General features: G+C 45.5%; 1 protein-coding gene, 1 long non-coding RNA gene and 1 other non-coding gene across 5 annotated transcripts in view; 1 reads left to right on the top strand and 2 right to left on the bottom strand.

The window, feature by feature from the left end:
• The window catches only part of LOC109687156 (uncharacterized), a 27,905-nt gene extending 6,123 nt beyond the window's left edge, over positions 1 to 21,782 (top strand). For 2 of the 3 annotated variants that reach the window (XR_012439463.1, XR_012439468.1), the window contains 2 exons: positions 10,097 to 13,416; positions 21,659 to 21,782. This is a non-coding gene — a long non-coding RNA (uncharacterized lncRNA). The remainder of the gene's footprint in view (positions 1 to 10,096; positions 13,417 to 21,658) is intronic. The other variant, XR_012439473.1, reaches the window with a different exon arrangement.
• Spdyc (speedy/RINGO cell cycle regulator family member C) lies at positions 2,227 to 4,634 on the bottom strand. The gene is given in 7 exon segments (XM_074052757.1): positions 2,227 to 2,298; positions 2,382 to 2,765; positions 2,837 to 2,866; positions 2,868 to 3,009; positions 3,093 to 3,184; positions 3,532 to 3,590; positions 3,742 to 4,634. Coding segments are annotated over 7 exon segments (1,011 nt in total). The 5' UTR covers positions 3,974 to 4,634.
• Trnap-agg (transfer RNA proline (anticodon AGG)) lies at positions 17,135 to 17,207 on the bottom strand. The gene has a single exon. It is a non-coding gene; the product is annotated as a tRNA-Pro (tRNA).

Raw genomic sequence — 21,782 nt, 5'->3', positions numbered from 1 at the left:
AGAGTTTGAGTCTAACCTAAGCTACAGAGCAAGTTCCAGGCCAGCCTGGGATTATATACAAAACTCTGTCTCAACAAAACAAAACACAGAATTAAGAAAAAAGAGTAGACAGATGAGGTGGCTCTCACCTTTAATCTCAGCACTCAGGAGACCAAACCAGAAGAATAACAAATTGGAGATCAGCCTGAGCTACACAGCAAGTTCCAGGTATGGGTGGGAATACACAAGAGTTTCAGGGGCCTCCTCCCCTCCCAGCACCTCTGCATGTTTAAACTCTTATCACTCAATCTCCAGCACCCCCCACCCTGGAGTTCCCACCCTCTCCATGGGTCTTCTGATGACTAGCACCCCCTCCACCAGTAGCATAAACTCAGTGTACTCTCCTTAGATATTACTCAGGGACTTGTATGAACAACAGAAGATATTCTACCACTCAGAAAGTTCTATAGGTTTTAGGAGGCCCAGGGGTGGAGGATAAATTATGCCACCTTTGATTATGACTATTTAGACTGTGACCCTAAAAGGACATAAATACTCATTGCTTCCAGCTCAGGGAAAGAGGTGGCTGTGAGGGAAACTCTTGGTTCAAGATGTCCCTGTTAATGTTACCTACTTGAAAAACAAAAATACTTTTCATCTTTATGTTGGCTTCTGACATCTTTGAGCTCCAGGCTGCAGGGTAATCTGACCTTGGTTAGACCCTCCAGCCTTCCCCACCCTCTGTCCCAGCCATCCCCTGAACAAGCCCTCCTTGCCAGCCTCTAAGGCAGCAGTGCCCCCTACTGTCAGCCTGAGTCACCTCCGCTCAGCTCACAGATGCTGTGACATGTTCAAATCTCACAGCACCCATTTTAGTAGAACACAGTAGAGGCCTGGGGAGATTAAACAATTTGAATTCAAACTGTTTGGCTCCAGGGGTTTTTTTTGTTTTTCACCGAGTCTTCCCGTTTTCCCCGGGTTGGCCTGGACCTGGCTTCTCCTAGTGGAGTAGCTGGGACGGCAGGTGGGCACCACCACACCCAGATTATTGGTCGAGATGAAGTCTGGCTAAATTTTTGCCTGACTGGCATTTAACCTCAATCCTGCCACTCTCTACCTCCCAAGTAGCTGGGATTGTAGGTGTCAGCCACAGTGCCCAGCAAGACTGTCTTAATAACTGCTCTAGACTGTATTTCCATGAATACCCAGGCTCAAATGCCACCTCCCCTCCATTAAGAATTTTATTTAATTCTATTTATCTTTTTATTTTATTTTGTGGTACTGAGGAGCTCAGGGGCTTGAATGTGCTCAGCACACTCTTATCACTAAGCTATATCCCAGCCCTAAAATTTACTCTTTTGAGCTGTCATGTGTCTTTTTGGGAGGGAGGGGGTGGTGGTTGTAGTATAATAATCACTACATTATATTTGATTGCAGCCCAGGGAAGGGACCCAGTCTTATTCCTAAATGAACCTGGCCCTGAGGCACTTTCTAGACTGGTTATAGAGCTCTTTGCCATTGGAGCTTTTCCAGTAAGTTCTGGCCTCTCCTGTAAGGGCTGTCTATACCCCAGTCATTTAGTCCCCTCTACACTGTGCAGAACTCATCATTCACAGGTGATAGATGTTACAGTGGGAAACTGAGGCTCAGGATGACAGCAACTGGCCACCAGTAGGAAGGGGCAGACTAGGTACAGAGCCTGTGTTTACAAGTCCTAACCCTGACAGCAACCCCTAGCCTTCTCCACCCACCACCCAAGTCAAGAATTCAGACTAGAGCTGGGTGCTGGTGTCTTATGCCTATAATCCTAGCTACTCAAGAGGCACAGATTGGGAGGATCATGGTTTGAAGCCAGCCCAGGCAAATAATTTGAGACCCTATCTTGAAAAAATCCATCACAAAAAAAAAGGCTGGCAGAGTGGTTCAACGTGTAGTCCCTGAGTTCAAGCTCCTGTACTGTAAAACAATAATCAGGCCAGAGCTGTGCATGCTGGTACACACCTGGAATCCCACTACTTGGGAGGCTGAGGCAGGAGGCTTGTGAGGTCAAGGCCAGCTGAGGCTATGTAGGGAGACCTTGTCTCAAACAAAACAAAACAAATTTGGTGTCTTATGGACACATTTATTAGCAGGGCCAGGCGCAGAGTGGATACATGTTACAGGTCAGGAGGAAGGGGCAGTGCTGCCAGCCTGAGGCCCACAAAGCAGGAGGCCAGGGTGAAGACACCTCTGGTGGTAGAGCACTGGTCAGTTGGCAGACGGGTAGCTCTTCACCCTCTGGAGGTCAGAGCCTAGGACATGGCAGAGGCTTAGAGAAGACTGAGGGTGACAGAGTGAGGCTCACAGGGGAATCTCCTCCCACAGCAGGAGAGCAGAGCTGAACAACCCCCCCACCCACCCACCAAGTCCCTCCCATCCCACTTCTGCCTCCTGGCTGCCAGGCCAACCCCCGGCTCCTGTCCCCAACTCACTGAGGAAGGTGTAGCACCTGGCTCCAGTTGCATCTGGGAGGGCAGGACAATGAGGAAGTCCTCCATCACCACCCCTGCCCCCAGGGGCTCTTGAGCACTGACAGGAAATTTTGGCAGGGAAGGACATGTAGATGACACAGGCAGGGGGTGGTGGTTATGGTGCTGGGGCAAGCCACATAGGGCACAGTATGGGTGTGAGTGGCTGGGGCCCCAGGAGAAGGGGTCAGAGACTTGAGGGAAGTCCCTCTGAACACCACCATGGTGGAGGCACTGCTCCCATGTCCAGGCCCAGTGGGTCAGCTCTTTGGCCATGGCCTGAAAGGAGCAGAGTGGACAGTGTATGGGGTGGTGACCCACCCCACCCCAGGATGCTGGCCCAGCCTCACCTCCTCACAGCACCAGTGGCTCATGGCAGCCCAGAAAGCCCATCCATGCCCACAGGGTGTCCCTCTGATGCAGGGACCTGCCCACCCGGGAACACCAAGCTTCTCCCAGGCCCCATGATAAAATCTCACATTTGGGTTCCTCCAAGTCTTCCTTCATGTCATTTGCAAGGAACCTAGCCACAGGGGAGGGGGGGGGGTCAAGTCTATGGCCTCTGCCCTGACCCATCCTCCCTCCTCCAGTGCCTCAGTGGCTCACCCCGCCACACATAGTGCCAAGAACAGGCTGCTGTACTGGCCAAGTGGCAGGCAGATGTGCTGGAAGTAGACCAACACCGCGGCCAGGAAGTACTGCAGTGGACGTGGGGAGGGAGGCAGACTTGGCCCCTGGGGTGCCAGGCTCACTCACACCCAAGAAGTTTTTGTTTGTTTGTTTTGGTTGTATTTGGGTTTGAACTTAGGGCCTCATGCTTGCTAGGCAGGCACTCTACCACTTGAACCATTCTGCCAGCCCCACACCCAAGAAGTTTTGGTTCAGGGAAGAAAAGTCAGAGTACAATGGGGCAGGGGTCTTCAAAAATAAGTATTTAAGAGGGGAAAATGAGGGGCTCTCCCATCAGACCAGGGGAACCAGCAGCACCCAATCTCCACTAATTGACCTTATGACACCAGTCTCTACCTCCACTGTGCTCCCTCACCTTATCTGAACTGTGGAAGCAGGGGTCTTTGGAGAGGAAACTCTGGAAAAAACTGTCCTCTAGAGGCAGATAAGAGAAACAAGGGACCCAAGGTCACCCCTTCCTAGAGTCAGTGCCATCAGAGCACCAAAGGCCAAGCCATCTTTAAATCTACACGAGATCCTCCCAGCTGCCAAACCTGGGTCAACTGAGAAGGAGAGGGGCCAGGACCCCTCTGTCCTAGCTGGATGGGACAGATCCCATTGATCACATCTGTTTGCACATTTGGCCCACAGTCAGCTCTCTCCCAAGTGAACTCACCCAGAAGGTGGAGGAAGGTCTGGAGTTCCTGGTCCTGGCAGGCATGGAGCAACCCATTGTCCCCACCTTGCCAGCTGCAGTCCCCCAGCTTCACCTGGGTGATAACCACAGGCACACTGGCAGAGTCTTGGTCATCACTCATCTCATAGGGAACAGGGGTGGGGCACCACGGAGTCGGAAGGAATGATCTGTGGAGACACCTTCAGGACTTAGCTCCTTAGCCCCCACAAGTCAAGGAGGGTGGTGAGGCTGGCGGCACAGAGGACCAGGAAGATGGAGGACAGGGTGCAGAGACTCGGGGGCTGGTTCCAAACAGAGGACACATGGCATACATGTGATGGGGAAGCCAGGCAAGGAGTAAGACCTGATGTCAGTTGATGCACCTACAGCCACCTCGTGGCACCCCAGGCAGGCCTGAGAGTAACAGCTACAGCAAGCACACTGAGGACTTCCTAAGTGCCGGGAGCTGTGAGAGAAGGTACGAGAAGCTTCAAGAGCATTTTCTTCTTCCTTCCTGGCAGGAGTTATAACAGAAGACCCATTTTGCAAAGCTCTGAGGGTTCACAGCCAAGTAAAGGTGGAGCCCAAGAGTTTTAACTGTTCCTCTTGCCCCCCAACTTTCAGAACCTCCGGTACCAAAGCAGGAAGTTGAAAGGGCCACCGACCCCCTACATAGAGGGGAAACTGAGGCCCAAAGAGAGAATGAAATCAAATACTTGGGTTTAGAGCAAGTTGAAGTAGAGCTTCTTTCAACATTTCAAGCTGCTCAGAGAGATGCCAACTCAGGGGCTCAGTAGAAGTTGCCGTCCATCAGTCCGGAGCCCTCTACCTAAGCCAGCACAAGCAGCCTCCTCTCGCAAGAAAACCCACTTGAACCCGAGTTACCTTCACGACAACGCGCCACACGCGCTAGAGCCTTTATATACCCCGAGAGTGGCCCCGCCCCGCCCCTCCACCAATCAAGGCCCTCCTGGGAAGAGGGCGGGGCTCGACTCACCTCCCACCTCTCCCAGTGAATCCAGTACCACTCGCCTTGCAGCTGCAGCTACCCTGGGTAGAAGCATCTCAATGCTTCCTCACCTGCAAGAGGGGTGAAGGCAGGCTGGCTGGACCCCCTTCCCCTTTGCAAAAGCGGAGACGCCATGATGCTGAACCAGAAAACGGGGCCTGGGCAGCCAGGGCTGGTGGCACATTTGAATTCACAGGTGTGACTTGCTGGGGCAGGGTCTCAGGAGCTCTCAATCTTTGGGTCTCTAAGGACACCTCTGAATTTCTTGGCGTCTTTGTGTTGTCTTGGATCTCTGAGTCTCTGAGTTTCTTGATGTGTCTGGTTTCTGGATCTCTCTGGATCCCTGGGTCTCTCCGTTCTTTCATCTTGGTGCCCTTGGCCTTGAGGTTTCTTGTTGTCCCTTGGGTCACCTCCCATGCTGAGCTATCAAGGCCTCCCCTAACCACATGATCTCCATGAAATCAACCTGTTTGTGTACATGTGGTGTCCCTGGTATATTTGTCAGTCTCCCCCAGAACGCAGCACCCTGTACCCTAAGTATCTACCTTCCCCAGAAGGATCAGCTCACATATTCCTCATAGCAGCCTCACAAAGTGAACATTAGTAGTAACTCCATTTTAAAAAGGAAAAAAACAACAGCCAGATGTGGTGGTGCACGCCTGTCATCCCAACTACTCAGGAGACAGATTGGGAGGATTGTAGTTTGAGGCCAGTCTGGGCAAAGGGTAGGTATAGTGGTGCATATCTGTGATCCCAGCTATGTGGGAGGCATTGGTAGGAGAGTGGCGGTCTGAGGACACCCAGGCAAAACGCAAGACACTATATAAAAAATAACTATAGTAAAAAAGGGAGGCAGAGATCAGGCCGATTGCTATTCAAAGCCAGCCCCTGACAAATAGTTCAAGAGACACTCTCTTGAAAATATCCAACACAAAACAAGGCCTGGAGAAGCGGTCAAGTGGTAGACACCTACCTAGCAAGTGTGAGGCCCTGAGTTCAAATCCCAGTACCATCAAAAAATAAATAATGAGGGCTGGGAATGTGGTTCAAGGGTATAGCACCCGCCTAGCAACCAAACTCTCATACCTCAAAAAGAAAAAAAAAATACATTTTCAGAAAGAATTTAGACTCACAGGTGTTGCTTTACTAATACAGAAAATGAGACGGAGCTCCGGGGACTCACACCTGTAATCCTAGCAGAGATCAGGAGGATCGCGGTTCGAAGCCAGCCTGGGTGAATAGTTCAAAAGACCCTGTCTCAGAAAAAACCCATCACAAAAAAAGGCCTGGTGGAGTGGCTCAAGGTATAGGCCCTGAGTTCAAGCCCCAGTACCACAAAAAAAAAAAATTATAGAAAATGTTCCCCTTCCCCTGACTTTCTCCAATGTTAGCATCTTACATAAACATAGTACAATTTTTTTTCTTTTTTCCTTTTATCATTTTTACATTTACTTACATGTGTATAGATTGTTTGCGTCTCCCCCTCCCCAATGTAGTACAACTGAAACCAGGAAGCTGACATTGGTAGGACACTACAGACCTTACTCGGAATTCACCAGCTTTTGCTTACACTTGCTTTTGGTTTGGTTTGGCTTTTGGTATCTACTTCTATAACTTTTTGCTTTATTTTATTTATATATTGGTTTGTTTGTTTGTTTATTTATTTTTGAGATTATGTAGCCCAGGCTGGTCTCCAACTCCAGGTCATCCTGCCTCAGCCTCTGGAGTGCTGGTATTACAGGTATGCACCCCAAGTCCAGTTTAGTTCTTTAACTTTTATTACTGCACAGATTCTGGTTATCACCACCTCAATCAGACACAGAACATTCCTTCATCCCTTCATGCTTCCCCACCCCTCCTGCCCCAATAACCATTCATCTGTTCTCCATCGCTATAATTTTGCCATTTGAAGGATGTTATAAATGGACTCAGTGTATTACCTTTGAGACTGACTTTTTCATTCAACATAACAGCCTTGATAGCTAAAGCTGTTGGATTTCAGAACCTTGCAAATGCTAGGGAAGCCTTAACCAGAGCTATACCCCCAGCCCTGTTACTTTTTAGTACTGAATCATAGTTGTGTCCAGCTTAGGACAATTACAGAAGAAGGAGCTGTGCTCACTTGTGTACAGGCTGCTTATAGACGAACGTTTTTCGTTCTCTGGAAGAAACCCTTTTTCAATCCCTAGGAGGGAAATGCAAGTTAAGTACCTGTCAAACTGCTTCTCAGAGTGGCTGTTTGGTGTTCTCAGTACTTTTAAAATTTTAGTCATTGAAATAATCATAATGGCTTTAATTTGATTCCTCTAATGATCTAAGATATTGACACTTTTCCTGTATTTTTTTTTTTTTTGGCGGTACTGGGGTTTGAACTCAGGGCCTCGAATATGCTAGGCAGGCACTCTACCACTTGACCCATTCCACAAGCCCTTTTCCTGTACCTGTTTTCTTCTGTGGGTGGAGGTCCTCATCCTGTTGCCTGTGAGTGTGATGTGATTTGGAAGTAACCCCTGTGCAAATGTAAGCAATTAAGACAAGATCTCATTCAGATTAATTAGAGTGGGTCCTAATTCAGTATGAATAATATCTTCACAAGGGAGGAGTGCTTTACTTCCATTGCCTGTGTGGGGAACAAGAAACGTTTCTCTTTTTTCTCCCCACTCGTCCTACCTTATCCTGCTATACTAAAACAGGAGGAGAAGGAGGAAGAAGTAGTTGTTAAATGGACCAAAGTAAAGCACACCCACAGTGGGCACACATTGAGACACCCCTTTGAACATCAACTTAAATATTAATAATAAAAAACAGAACTCTAAAATGGGTACAGTGTGCGTGGGGGGGTACGTGTGGGACAGGGGAGGGTGAAGGAAGGAGATAAAGGTAACAGTATAAGGTTGATGGGCTTCATATACCTATATGAAATAGAACCAAGAAACCTCCTGGAATTGCTTTAAGTGGAGTGAGGAGGGGGCTGAGGGGAAGAGACGATGGGGGAATGTAACTAATGTACAATGTAAGTCTAATTGGAATTGTCACAATGAATCTCCCCCTGTATAATGAATATAGCCTAATAAAAATTTATTTTAAAAAAAGAAGAGGGAAGGAAAGAGGAAAGAAAGACAGAAAGAAAGAAAATAAAGAGAAAGAGAGAAAGAAAGGAAAGAAGGAGAGAGAAAAAGGAAGGAAGGAAGGAAGAAGGAAAGAAGAAAGAAAAAAAGAGTGCTGGGCATGGTGGTGCATACTATAATCTCAGCACTTGGGAGGTGGGAAGATTATAAATTCAAGAACAGTGTGGGCTACACAGAGAGACCTGTCTCAAAAACAAAACAAGAGAGAGAGAAGTAGACACACACAGAGCAGCTCAGGCAAAGACAACCACCAGAAGCTAGAAGAGAACGTGTGGCCCTGTCAATACCTTTGATTCTGGACTCTGGCCTCCAGATGTGTGAGAGAGAAATGTCTGTCTCTTCAAGCCCCCAGCATTGTAGTGCTTTGTGGTGGCAACCTAGGACCAGTTGCCGGTTCGAATGTCTGCTTGGGCGATGTGTTGCTTTCTTTTGCCATTTGTTCATTGGATTTTTTTCCTCACAGTGGAACTTTACATTTCTTTATGTAATCTGAATACAAGTCCTTTGTTGGATTTGTGATTTGCAAATATTTCTCCCACACTGCAGCTTGTCTTTTCATTCTCTGAGCAATGCCCTTCACAGAGCATAAATTTTTAATTTTGATAAAGTGCAATTTATCAGAGTTTTACAAATTGGATTACGGGAAGGATTTCAAAAGTAGTGATTCTCCCATCCTGGAAGGATCCTTGTACCCTAGGTAAGAAGCCCTTAGAGTGCATCAAAATCAGCAGGGTTGGGGGGAGACATGGAAAGCCAGGCAGAGCAGAAGGGGCCAGAGGGTGTCAATGATGCCAGGCTGGGACAGGACAGGGACAACTGAGCCTGTGTGCATGTGCACACTCCATATCTGTTCTCTGAATTGCCACTCCACTGGCTTTGACCCTTCCAGCCCTGATTACTCCTCCAGGTTCATCCTTGGACCTCCAGCTGCCTCTTTGATATCTCCACTTGGATTCTCCAGAAATCTCCAACTTATTATCTGCCTGCACAAAACTGCTCCTTTTTTCAGTTTTCCCCAACTATTTACCAAAAAAAAAAAAAAAAAAGCCCTGTGGTGGCTCATACCTGTAATACCAGGACTTAAGGACTTAAGAGACTGAGGCAGAAGAAAGATTGAAAGTTCCAAGCCAGCCTGGGCTGCGTATGGAGATTCTGTCTCACAAAAACAAAAGAAAAGGAAAAGCAACAAGGGCTGGGAATGTAGCCTACTGGATTAGTCCTTGCCTAGCATGTGTGAGGCTCTCGGCTCCACTCATAGCACCACAAATAACAAAAACAAAGAAAAAGTGCCAGGTACAGTGGCTCACACCTATAATCCCAACTACTTGGGAGGAAGAGATAAGAGGATTGAGGTTTGAGGGGAAAAAAGTTAGAAAAACCCTATCTCAAAAGAACAAGCTGGACATGGTGGTGCACTTCTGTAATCCCAGCTAGGAAGAAAGCTAGGAGGTATAATCGTCAACTAAGGCTGGCCCAGGCGAAAAGCACAAGGCTCTATCTGAAAAATAACTAAAGCAAAAAAGGGCTGGGGGTGTGACAAGAGGTGGACTAAGAAGCCTTGAGTGCAAACCCTAGTCCTGTCCTCCCCCCAAGCCCCCAAAACGAACAGTCACTCAGAGGCCTGTGTGGCCTGTGTCATTTCCTATTATAGTTTGGATCTTAAATGTCCTCCAAAGGTGATGTGTTGAAGGCTTGGTTGCCAGATGAAAGCTAGGTCGTTGGGGGCGTGCCCTTCAAGGGATACAGTGACCCTGGCCCCCCTCCTCTCCCTCCCTCCCTCTCTCTCTCTCCTCTCTCTCTCCTCTCTCTCTCTCTCTCTCTCATCTCTCATCTCTCGCTCTCTCTTCCTGACCACCACGTGAGCAGCTTTGCCTCATATATGCTCCCCACCATGATGCTCTGCCTTACTACTGGCCCAAATGACAGAACCAAGTGACCATGGACTGAAATCTCTGAAACCATGAGCCAAAATAAACCTTTCCTCTTGTTTGTTTCAGGTATTTTGTCACAGTGACAGAAAGCTAACACTTTCTGACAGTTGGTCATCTCAGTTTTCTTTACTTTTCAGATTGGCCCTGAAAACCTCCATCTTATGATCACTCTCACTTTCTATTTTCCTGTCTTCCAGCCAGAAGCCAAAGCTCTCCAGGGAACCAGAAGGCCCCTAGGGGATGGCAGAGCCCTGAGAAGGGAGAAACCTGGATCCCTGAAGAGCTAGCTGGAAGCCCGCCCTCTGGTTGTGCTTTTCTGTAGCAAAGGCACTTGGTGTATTAGTTTTCTTTTGTGTAAAAATGATCCCTAGACTGGCATAAAAACAGACATGAAGACCAGTGGAACAGAACAAAGACCCAGATATCCACACAGCTACACCCACCTGATTTTTTTTTTTACAAAGGCACCCAAAACATACGATGAAGAAACAGCAGCCTTTTCAACAAATGTTGCTGGGAAAACTGGGTATTTGCATGCAGAAAATTTAAACTAGATCCATGTCTCTCATCCTGTATAAAAAAGTGGATTAAGGACCTTCATATAAGGCCTGAAACTCTGAAGCTGGTGCAGGAAAGAGCAGGGAATACACTGGAATTAATAGCCACAGGCAAGGACTTCCTCAAGAGAACTCCAATGGCTCAGCAACCAAGAGAACGGATTGACAAATGGGACTACTTGAAATTAAAAAGCTTCTGCACAACAAAAGAAATGGTCTCCAGACTGAAGAGACTACCCACAGAATGGGAGAAAAATCTTTGCAGCTATACATCAGACAAGGGATTAATAATAAGAATATACAAGGAGCTCAAACAACTAAACTCCCTAAAAATCAATGAGCCAATGAAGAAATGGGCAAATGAACTGAACAGGACCTTTTCAAGGAAGAAGTCCAAATGGCTAAAAATCACATGAAAAAATGTTCACCATCTCTGGCCACAAAGGAAATGCAAATCAAAACCGCATTAAGATTCCACCTCACCCCTGTTAGAATGGCTACCATCAAGAACACCACCACCAACAAATGTTGGCAAGGACATGGGGAAAAAGGAACCCTCATACACTGCTGGTAGGAATGCAAGCTGGTGCAACCACTTTGGAAAACAGTGTGGAGGCTTCTTAAAGAACTAAACATAGAATTGCCATATGACCCAGCACCACCACTCCTAGGAATATACCCAAAGGAATGTAAGTCAGGTCACAATAAAGACACCATGTTTATTCACAATAGCCAAGTTATGGAAACAGCCAAGATGCCCCACTACTGACAAATGGATTAAGAAAATATGGTATCTATACACTTGAATTTTATTCAGCCATAAAGAAGTACAAAATATTGTCGTTTGCAGGTAAATGGATGGAAATGGAGAACATCATCTTAAGTGAAGTTAGCCAGGTTCAGAAAGTCAAAAGCCACATGTTTTCTCTCATATGCAGCATACAGGACCCATACAAATACAAGCGATGTTATTCTATACACATAGAAATATATACAGAGCATGTATCCAAAAGTGGCACTGGTAGAGGAGACCAAGATAGCAAATAATACTGGAATACATTATGCGTCAGAACAAGACACAAGGAAACTTGCTGAAAACTGTTAAACAACTCAGAACAGGGGCAAAGGGCGAGGAAGTGCAGCGGAGGGGAGTTACGCTGACTTAAGCATAATGCATGAACTGGTTTAATTCCAAGGCAAAAATCCCACTGACCAATGAACAGACACCTAAACACAAAGGGCAAAAAAAACAGGACACGCTAAGGGGAGGGCACTAACGAGAGGGGAAGGGTAAAAGAAGGAAGTAACGAAGGTAAACATGGGTGATGTACTTTCTATATGAGAATGAATATAGAATTTTTAAACCTGTTGAATTTATCATAAGAAGAGGCTACGATAAAAAGGAGAAAAATAGAGGGGATGAACCAACTCGGGATACAATACATACATATATGGAAATGTCACAATCAAACTCTCTGTATAGATATCTTAAATTAACAAAAATGTCAAGAAAATGGCCCCAGTACTTCATGGTTTAAATCCCAAAACAATGTTTTATCTCACAGGCTTTGTGGGTCAGGAATTAGAACAACTTAGCTTGGAGGGTCTGACTCCATCTCTCAGGGGCTTGCCGTCAAGATGTGGGTCAAGGCTACAGTCACTCAGAGGCCTGTGTGGCCTGGAGGGTCTCCTTCCAGGTGGCTAACTCATCTGGCTGTTGACAGAGGCCTCAGTCTGCCACCATGTAGCCTGTCATGGGACTGTTTGTGTGTCTTCATGACACGGCAGCTGGCTTCGCCCAGAGTGACCCACCTGAGAGAGAATGCCAGCAGGAAGTCAAAGGGACTTTTGTGACCAGGTCCCCAAAGTCTCCCACCATCACATTTGCTGAATTCCATTTATCAGAAGTGAGTCACCAAGTCCAGCCCCACCTCTAGAGAATGTGGGGACATTTGTACAACCACCCCACTCAGGAGACTAGCCCCAAACCCATCCAAACACCTGCTTGGTTCCTTGGCCACAGGATTGTTTGCTTTCAACGTGGGGCCACAATGGGCCCTTGACAGCCGCACTGTGGTCCCCCCAGGTAAGCAATGATGGCTTCTCATTGCTCTTCAACCCTCCAACACATTCCATTTTTCTGCTCCTGTGTCTACCTTGATCTGCACCTTACCCTCCTCCTAGTAAGGTAACTTCTCTCCTGTTGGGATGGAATTGCTGTCACTCCTTGATCCTCTTCCAGCTCGGCTTTGCCTGGTCTACCTACTCTAGCCTGTGAATTTCCCAAAGTCCTCACTTCTCCGAGTTTCCTGGTTGTTTTTGTTTTGGTTTGGTTTTTGTCTTTTAGCGACTGTAAGCTCCATGGAGGGAGGAATTTTTGTCTATTTCATTTACGATTGTATTCTTCTAGAACAAGGCCTAGCTTATGACCAGCACTCTCTAAATGCCTGCTGAAAAGACAGATGAGTGAATGGATGGAGGAGGGAAAGTGCCCATTCCAACAGGAAGGAAGGAGGAAGGGGGCAGAGCAGGTGCAGGAGGTAGGAGGAAAGGTGTGTCCTCACATACTTTGCACAGGACATTCATGAGGGTCATTTTGCTCACCCCTGTGTCCCTGGTGCCTTTCACCTGGCACATCCCAGGTCCTGTAAATGTGCATTGATTGGCCAGGCCCTGCACACCCCAGCACCGATCTTTGTGCTGGACTTGGTGACAGTGGCTGGCCCTGGGTCTGTCTTTGTATTCTACTTTCTTTCACAGATATCCAGACAAGCCTCACCAGCTGGCTGACTGTCCCCCACAGAGGGACACCCATTAGCTCGAAGTCCCTACTCTGCCCCCTGACAACACCAGGCTTGATGACTGTCTAGGGTGGCAGCCTGCCCGAGCACCTGAGGTGGCTGCTCCCCGGCCTTGCCCAGAAACTGCTGGGAATGACTCAGCTCCAGCCACTGCCTGAGGTGAGGGAGGTACTCACCCCAGACCCTCCCTGAAGGTACTGGGCAGCATAGAGGACGTGGACAGCGTCCCAGTCCAGCCACTCTGCAGCTGGGTGACTTGGGCTACATTCCTTAGCCTCCCGAATGTCTGTGTTTGCATCAATAAAATGACAAGAGAAAAGAGACCCATTGCCAAGTGTAGAAGTGAAAACAGGGCTTCACTCCTGTTTGGGTTTAAATTCTAACTTTGTCTTTCCCTACCAGCTGTGCAAATCTGGGCAAATTACTTAATCTCTGTGCCTCAGTTTCCTCACCCATGAAACAGGCATGGCAATAGTCAGGCAACCCTGACTCATAAGATTGTCATGAGGATTAAAATTATGGCTGGCATATGGTCTAAGCTCAATGCCCTGGAGAGTACAATTATCCTATTTACAGCAGGTAAGTGGTAGGTATTTTTATTGTTCTGAGCTGTTCCCTAGTGGAGGTCACAGACACAGAAGGGATTATAAGAAATGTCATACAGGGCTGTGTTTGCATTGGGTCAAATGCCATGAGCACCTAGAGGAGGGAGACTCATGGAGGTTCATCTGATTCACTGATGTTGGATATGTTTTTAGGTGAACACAGAGGGTCTCCTGAGCAAGCAGGAGAGGGGCAAGCCTGCTGCTGTAGTTTGAGTAGGGAGGAAGTGAAGATAGCCAGGCTGAAGAGGCAAGTTTGAGGAGCGAGGATGAGTTGAGTTTGACCACAACACAGAGTGTGTGATCAGGCAGGGCGCCGGCGGCTCATGCCTATAATCTTAGCTACTCAGGAGGCAGAGATCAGGAGGAGTGAGGCTCAAAGCCAGCCCAGGCAAATAGTTCAAGACCCTATCTCAACAACAGCCATCACAAAACAGAGCTGGCAAGGTGGCTCAAGTGGTAGAGCTCCTGCCCAGCAAGCAAGAGGCCCTGAGTTCAAACCTCCATGCCACCAAAAGAAAAGAAAAAATTAAAAAAAAAACAATTAATTGTCCTTTCGGACCCACATATTTATTGAGGCAGGAGCAGTCATAAGCTGCTTGGGTTACTTTAACCACTCAACTCGATCAGTTGACTGATTATTGTGGGTTAACTGAGAATCTAAGCCAAAAAAAAAAAAAAAGGAGAAACAAACAAACAAACAAAAATACACAGGATGTGTTAGCTTTTTGATGCTGTGACAAATACCTGAGGGATCTAAATCCTCCGGGGCCCTCCTCCTAGCAGTCATTCAGCTATGACCTCATTAATGGGTTTATCCACTGATTCACTCAACTATCAAAAGCCCATCAGCTGCAACCAAGCCCTTAACCAATGAGCATTTTGGGGGACACTTTATATCAAACACAGAGAGCTACACCTCTCCCCTAATTTTCATTCCCTGTTGATGTCCACGAATAACAATTCTTTTTTTTTTCAGTACTAGGGCTTTAACTTTTTCGTGATGGGTTTTTTTGAGAAATAGGGTCTTTGAAACTATTTTCCTGGGCTGGCTTCAAACCTCACTCCTGATCTCTGCCTCCTGAGTAGCTAGGATTACAGGCGTGAGCCACCAGTGCCCAGCTAAATGGTTCCTTTTCAATAGGCAAATACACGTACACACAAGCTTGCGCACACACTCACACACCCACTTTACTTTTCTTTACATAGATGAGATTATACTTGAAACATTATTCTAGCACTTACTTTTACTACTTAAAAAAAACATCCATCACACCCATCAGGATATATAGCTATACTGCATCAGTTATTTCTCAGATAGGGTCTTAAGTTTATGCCAGGGCAGTCTAGGACTGCAATCCTCCTGCCTATGCCTTCTGCCTAGCTGGAATTGCAGGAATATGCCACCATACCCTGCCCCTTATGGTTTGTGCTTTTTGTGTGTTTTATTTTTTGCAGTGCTCAGGTTCAAAGCCAGGGCCTCATGCATGCTAGAGAAATGCCTCACCACTAGAAACATCTCTAACCCCCTAATTTGCCTTTTTTTTTTTTAAATCATCGTAACCACTTTTAAGTGTGTAGCTTAGGGCATCAAAGACATTCACAATACTGTGCAACCCTTGCCACCACCCATCGCCATATCTCTTCATCTTTAAAAGAGGACACTCTGCATGCCCCCTAGAAACATTCTACTGTCTGTCTCCATGATTTTTGCTAAACTTCCTCATTAGCGGTGGAGACATACAAGTACTTTTTCCTTTAGACTGGTTTATTTCACTAAGTGTACTGTCCTGAAGGGCCATCTATACTGTAACATGTCAGAGTTTCCTTCCTCTTTAAGGCTGAATAATATTCCACTCATGCATGTACTCTGTGCCACATTTGCGTATCCATTCTTCTGCCAGTCTGTATGTCTTTGTCATGGCTTGAATCTTAAATGTCCTCCAAAGGCCCTTGTGCTAAAGGTTTGATTACCAGCCTAAGGCACTATTGGGAGGTAGTGTAACCTTCAGGGGATGGGGCCTAGTGGAAGGAAGTTAGGTCATTGGGGGTGTGCCCTTGTAGAGGATATTGGGACCCTGGATCCTTCTTCTGGCTTTCTTCACTTCCCAGCTGCCATGAAGTAAACAGGTTCCCTCCCCAATTGCTTCCCACTATGATATCCTGCCTCACCACAGGCCCAAAGACAGGACCAAGTAACATGGATTGAAACCTCTGAAAGTGTGAGCTATAAAAATCTTTCTTCCTTTTTTTGGCAGTACTGGGGTTTGAACTCAGGGCCTCCTGCTTACTAAACAGGTGCTCTACACTTAAGCCCCTCTGCCAGCCCTTTTTTGTGATGGGTTTTTTGAGATAGTGTCTCTCCAACTATTTGTCTGGGGTGGCTTTGAACTGTGATCTTCCTGATCTCTGCCTCCTGGGTAGCTAGGATTTACAGGCATGAGACACCAGTGCCCAGCTCTTTCCTCCTTTTAAGTTGTTTACCCCAGATATCTTTGTCACAGCAATGGAGAACAACGGTCTTTTTAAAGAAACCCCTCCCCCACTGCATACCATTAAGATATTCTATTATTTTCTTCTAGAGGCTTTCATTATTATTATTATTATTACTATTTTGCTTTTGCACTTGTAAATGAATCACTTCCCCAGAATTGATTTTCACAGACGATGTGAGGCAGAAACCTAGTTCTTTTCCATATGGACAGCCAGCTGTTCTCATGGCATTTACTGGAGAACCTGTCTTTTCCCCAGGGACCTATACCATCGCTTCTGTCCTGTGTCTGCTTTCCACACAAGACTGGGTCAATGTCTCAATTTTCTATGTTGTTTCATTTTTTCTTTCTTGGTCCCGTTCACGTTACTTTGTCTTGGGCTCAATGGCTATACTTAATACTAGCTATGTAAGAAGCGATTGCCTATCCTGTGCTTTTTCTTAAAAATTCCCCTTGTCCTTTGATCAAATATGGACATTTTAAAATAAATTCTTAAGTGCTATGAAAAACTTTTTTGGTTCAGATTGGTACTTTAGGTTTATTTGGGAATAACTGAGATTTTCTCTTTTTTTTTTGTGGGGCTGGGGTTTGAACTTAGGGCTTTGCACCTGCAAAGTACGTGCTCTACTGCTTGAGTCACAACAATAGTCCATTTTGCTCTGGTTGTTTTGAAAATGGGGGTCTCAAGAACTATTTGCCTTGAAATAGGATCCTCTCCATCTCAGCCTCTCAACAGCTAGGATTATAGGTGTGAGCCACTAGGCATGTGGCTTTTTTTTTTTTTGCCAGTACTGAGGTTTGAACTCAGGACCTCATGCTTCCTAGGCAGGTGCTCTACCACTTGAGCCACTCTGCCAGCCCTGTATTATGTTGGGTGTTTTTGAGATAGGGTCTAATGAACTATTTGCCAGAGCTGACTTCAAACCAAGATCCTCCTGATCTCTGCCCCCTAAGTAGCTGGGATTACAGGCATGAGCCTGGCACCCGGCACTTGGCACCCGGCTCTAATTGAGAATTTTACAATAGTGAGCTTGTTAGCTCTCTGAACCTGATAAAGTCTGGTGTTGTCTGTATTAGGAGGAAGGAGGGGATAGTGAACTGAGTGATGTCTGAAGTGCTTACTGATCTTTTTTTTCTATTGCATCTTGGGTCAGTTTTAACACATCTTTTATTTTTCCAGGAACTTGTCCCTGTCCTCTAATTTTCCACAAATTTGTTGCTATAAAATTACATGTACCCAGCCGAATGCAGAGCCATCCATGCGTCTTTAGTCCCAGCTTCCTGGGAGGCTAAGACAGAAGGATCCCTTTGAATCCAGGAGTTCAGGGTCAGCCTGGGCAACATAGGGAGACCCCATCTTAAGCCAGCCAGCCAAACAAAATTTCTATCTGCTGCATGCTTCCAAGTTATTGCTACTACTGCTATTTGAAGAAGTGGATTTTTGTTTTTTCAGGACTGGACTTGAACTCAGGGCCTACACCTTGAGCCACTCCACCAGCTCTTTTTTGTGATGGGTTTTTTTGAGATAGGATCTCTTGAACTATTTGCCCAGGCTAGCTTCAAACTGTGATCCTCCTGATCTCTGCCTCCTGAGTATCTAGGCTTACAGGTGTGAGCCACAGTGCCTGGCTTGCTTTACTATTTCAAACAATGCTGTAGCAATCATCCTTGGGCTTACATCTTTGGGCTCAGAATACACTCCTGAAAGGGGAAGGTCTAGGTCAAAATGTATATCCACTTAAAACAATTTCTTGGTTTTTTGTTTATTTGTTTGTTTGGCAGTACTGGGCTTTGAACTCAGGGTCCCATTCTTGCTAAGCAGCCACTCTATTACTTGAAGCCCACTTCAGCCCTGATGTGGGTGTTTTGTTTTCTCTTATAACAATTTTTGTGTCAACTTTATCAAGGTATAATTAACATACAATAAAATTTACCAGTTTTAAGTATATAATTTGTCATGCTTTGACAAACTTGTATAAACCATATAATGACCACCCTACCATGATATGGGACATTTCCACTACCCAAAAGCTCGCTTGCATCACTGTACATCTTCTGAGCCCATGGCTGGCAACCCCTGAGATGCTCTCTGTTGCTATATGAAGGAACGTATATTTCATTTCTCTTGGGGAATTTGAGAATGAAAATGCATTTTTAACTTTGTAATACTAACAATTAGTCTGAAGTGGCTGTACCGTCTCACATTCCCATTTGCAGTATAGGAGAGCGTAGTTACTTTGTTTTTTTGTTTTTGGCAGTACTGGGCTTTGAACTCAGGGCCTCATGCTTGCTAGACCAGTGTTTTTAGCACATGAGCCACTCCACCAGCCCTTTTTTGTGTGATGGGTATATTTGAAATAGGGTCTCAAAAACTATTTGCCCAAGAAATGAACCAAGCCTTGTATGCACATATGAATAATAAAAGAAAAATGAAAAAAAAAAAACTATTTGCCTGGGCTGGTTTGAACCACGATCCTCCTCTCTCTGCCTCCTGAGTAGCTAGGATTACAGGCGTGAGCCACTGGCACCCGACTCGCATGAGACCTTAGATACATTTTACAAATGCCTTGTCCCAGAGTGTGGGCTTGCGTTTATACGGATTTACACATCCATCCCCTCTATGCTGCTCTGCGTTCCCCTTACAGCACACATTACCTCCTGACATAGCAGAGAGTTCACTCTACTGTCTGTCAGCTCAGTGTTATGTACTTTACTGTGTGGTCTTCTCCATATCCAAAGCTTAAGCTAATCAGTCCTTTCTGAGAAAAGTTGAGGTATTTTTTGTTTGTGTTTTTTTTTGGCGGCACTGGGATTTGATCTTAGGGCCTCACACTTGCTGAGCTTACAGGCTCTCTTACCATTTGAGCTACTCTGCCAGCCCATTTATTGTTTATCACATATATTAGGACAAAATGTAATTATATTTTATATATACATATCTATATATATATATGTTCTTGAGGGGAGAATACAATGTAGCCCAGGCTGGCTTGAATCTTGTGATTCTCCTGCCTTATCTTCCTCAGTGCTGGGATTACAGGTGTCAGCCACTATGCCTGGCCTTTTTATATTCTTTAAAAAAATTTTTTTTTGGTAGGAGTGGGGTTTGAACTCAAGGCTTCACGCTTGCAAACCAGGTGTCCACAGAGCAGGTGCTCTACCAGTTGGGCTATGCCTCCACACTATTTTGGAACTGGGACTTCTGGAATGTACCATGGTATGGAGGTTATTTTCTTGTTTTACTACCCTGGCCCTGACCTTCAGCATAATGCAGACATTCATCACTATCTTCTAATCTTAGGAGTTGTCTAATGTATTGCCATAAAAATCTTCATAATAGTTCCTTATTATCCCTTCAATGGCTGGAGAATTTATAGTAATGTCACTCCCAATGTTGGTAATTTGACTTTTTTTCTGATCAATCCAGTTTGGGTCGTATCAATTTTATTGATCTTCTCAAAGAACTAGCTTTTGGCTTCATTGATTTTTCTCTATTGTTCTTCTGCTTTCTATCTCATTGGGTTTTTTCCTTTGGATTTTATTACTTCATTTTGTTTACTTTGGGTTGGATTTGCTTGCCTCTTTCTAATTCCTTAAGGTGGAAGGTAAGCTGCACTACACTTTAGACCTTTCTTCTTTTCTAAAATAAGCAACCTCCAAAATTACTTTCTTAGTGGCACCAGAAATTCTTTTTTCTTTTCTTTTCTTTTTTTTTGTGGTGCTGGGGCTTGAACTCAGGGCCTATACCTTGAGCCACTCCAGCCCTTTTTTGTGAAGGGTTTTTCAAGATAGGGTCTCAAGAACTATTTGCCCGGGCTGGCTTTGAACCTCAGTCCTCCTGATCTCTGCCTCTTTAGTAGCTAGGATTACAGGTGTAAGTCACCAGCACCTGGCTACCAGAAATTTCTATTTTCATTTTTATTCAGTTGCAAAAAGTTCCTAATTTCATTTTTAATTTCATCTTTGGCCCATTAGTTATATAGAAGTGAGTTATTTTATTTCCAAACAGTTTAGAATTTTTCCAGGGATTTTTCTCTTACTGATTTCTAATCTTGTAGTCACGGGACCTATTTTATGTGACTTGAATTCTTTTCGGTTTATTGAGTTTTTCTATATTCCAGAACATGATCTGTCTTGGTCAATGTTTTACATTCACTTAAGAAAAATGTGAGCTGGATGTAGTGGCATGTGCCTGTAATCCCAGCTACTCAGGAGGAGATAAGAGGATCGTGATATTGAGTCCAGCCTGGACAAAGTTAATGAGACTCTATTTCTAAATCAAAAGCAAAGGACTGGGGGTGTGGCGTGTGGTAGAGAGCTTCCCTGGCAAGCACGAGTCCCTGGGGTTTGATCCCTGCTACTAAAAAAAAGAAAAAAATAGGAATTCTACTGCTGTTGGATGAAATGTCTATGAAGGTCGTCTGGGTCCAGGTGGTTGATGGTGTTGCTTAGGCTTTCTACATCCTGGTAATTTCTGTCTCCTTTGTTCTATCAATCATTGAGAGACAATTATTGAATTCTTTGACTACTATGGATGTGTCTACTTTTCCTTGTAGTTTAATTAGTTTTTGCTTCTTGCAATTTGAAGCTCTGTTATTAGGTGCGTAAATATTTAAGATCGCTATGTCTTCTTAAGTGACCCTTTATCATTCTAAAATGACCTTGTTTAACAGTGGTAACATTGCTGAGAAATACACTTATCTGTTCTGTGAAGAGAAGAAATAAAGACTCAGGCCCCTATCTTGAGCTCAGGGTCTATGCGAGCTAGATTGGAGTCCAGGGCCAATTCCAACACAGGGCACTAAGTGCCATAGAGCACTGTGGGAACCCAGAAGGGGGCACTCACCCTACCTGAGGAGTTAGGCAATACTGGCTCTGATACTTGAGGAGAAAAACGTTCCTGGGAGGAGGAAATGCCTATGCAAAAGGCATGTACCAGTTGGGCACAGTGGTGCACGCCTGCAATCCCAGCATTTAGGAGGCTGAAGCAGAGGGATTGCAAGTTTGAGGCCAGCGTGGGCTACACTGCAAGCTCCTGAACAAAACAAAACAATAACAACAACAACAACAACAAAAAACAGGTGGTGATGTATCTGCTCAGACCATGGTAGCTGCTATGTTTCAAAGTGCCTCCCCCAATTTTCTGTATTGTAATTTAATTTCCAAGTGATGTGGAGCTTGGTGGCATTTGGACATAGAATCCTTAGGTGGATTAGATAAGGTCATTAGCGTGGACCCCCAAGATAGGACTGGCAGCTTTTTAGGAAGAGAGACCTCAGCTGATTCTTGCTTGCTCTGTCTCACCAGGTGATGCCCTTGAACGTGCTATGATGCAAAAAGAAGGACCTCACCAGATGCCCACAGATGCCTGCACCATGTTCTTGGACTTCCCAGCTTCCAAAACTGAGCCAAATAAACTTCTGTTCTTTAT

Source organism: Castor canadensis, chromosome 1 (genome assembly GCF_047511655.1).
Source record: "Castor canadensis chromosome 1, mCasCan1.hap1v2, whole genome shotgun sequence".
Classification (NCBI taxonomy): domain Eukaryota; kingdom Metazoa; phylum Chordata; class Mammalia; order Rodentia; family Castoridae; genus Castor; species Castor canadensis.
Note: the sequence above shows the minus strand (reverse complement) of the source record. Positions and strands in the feature narration are given on the sequence as shown.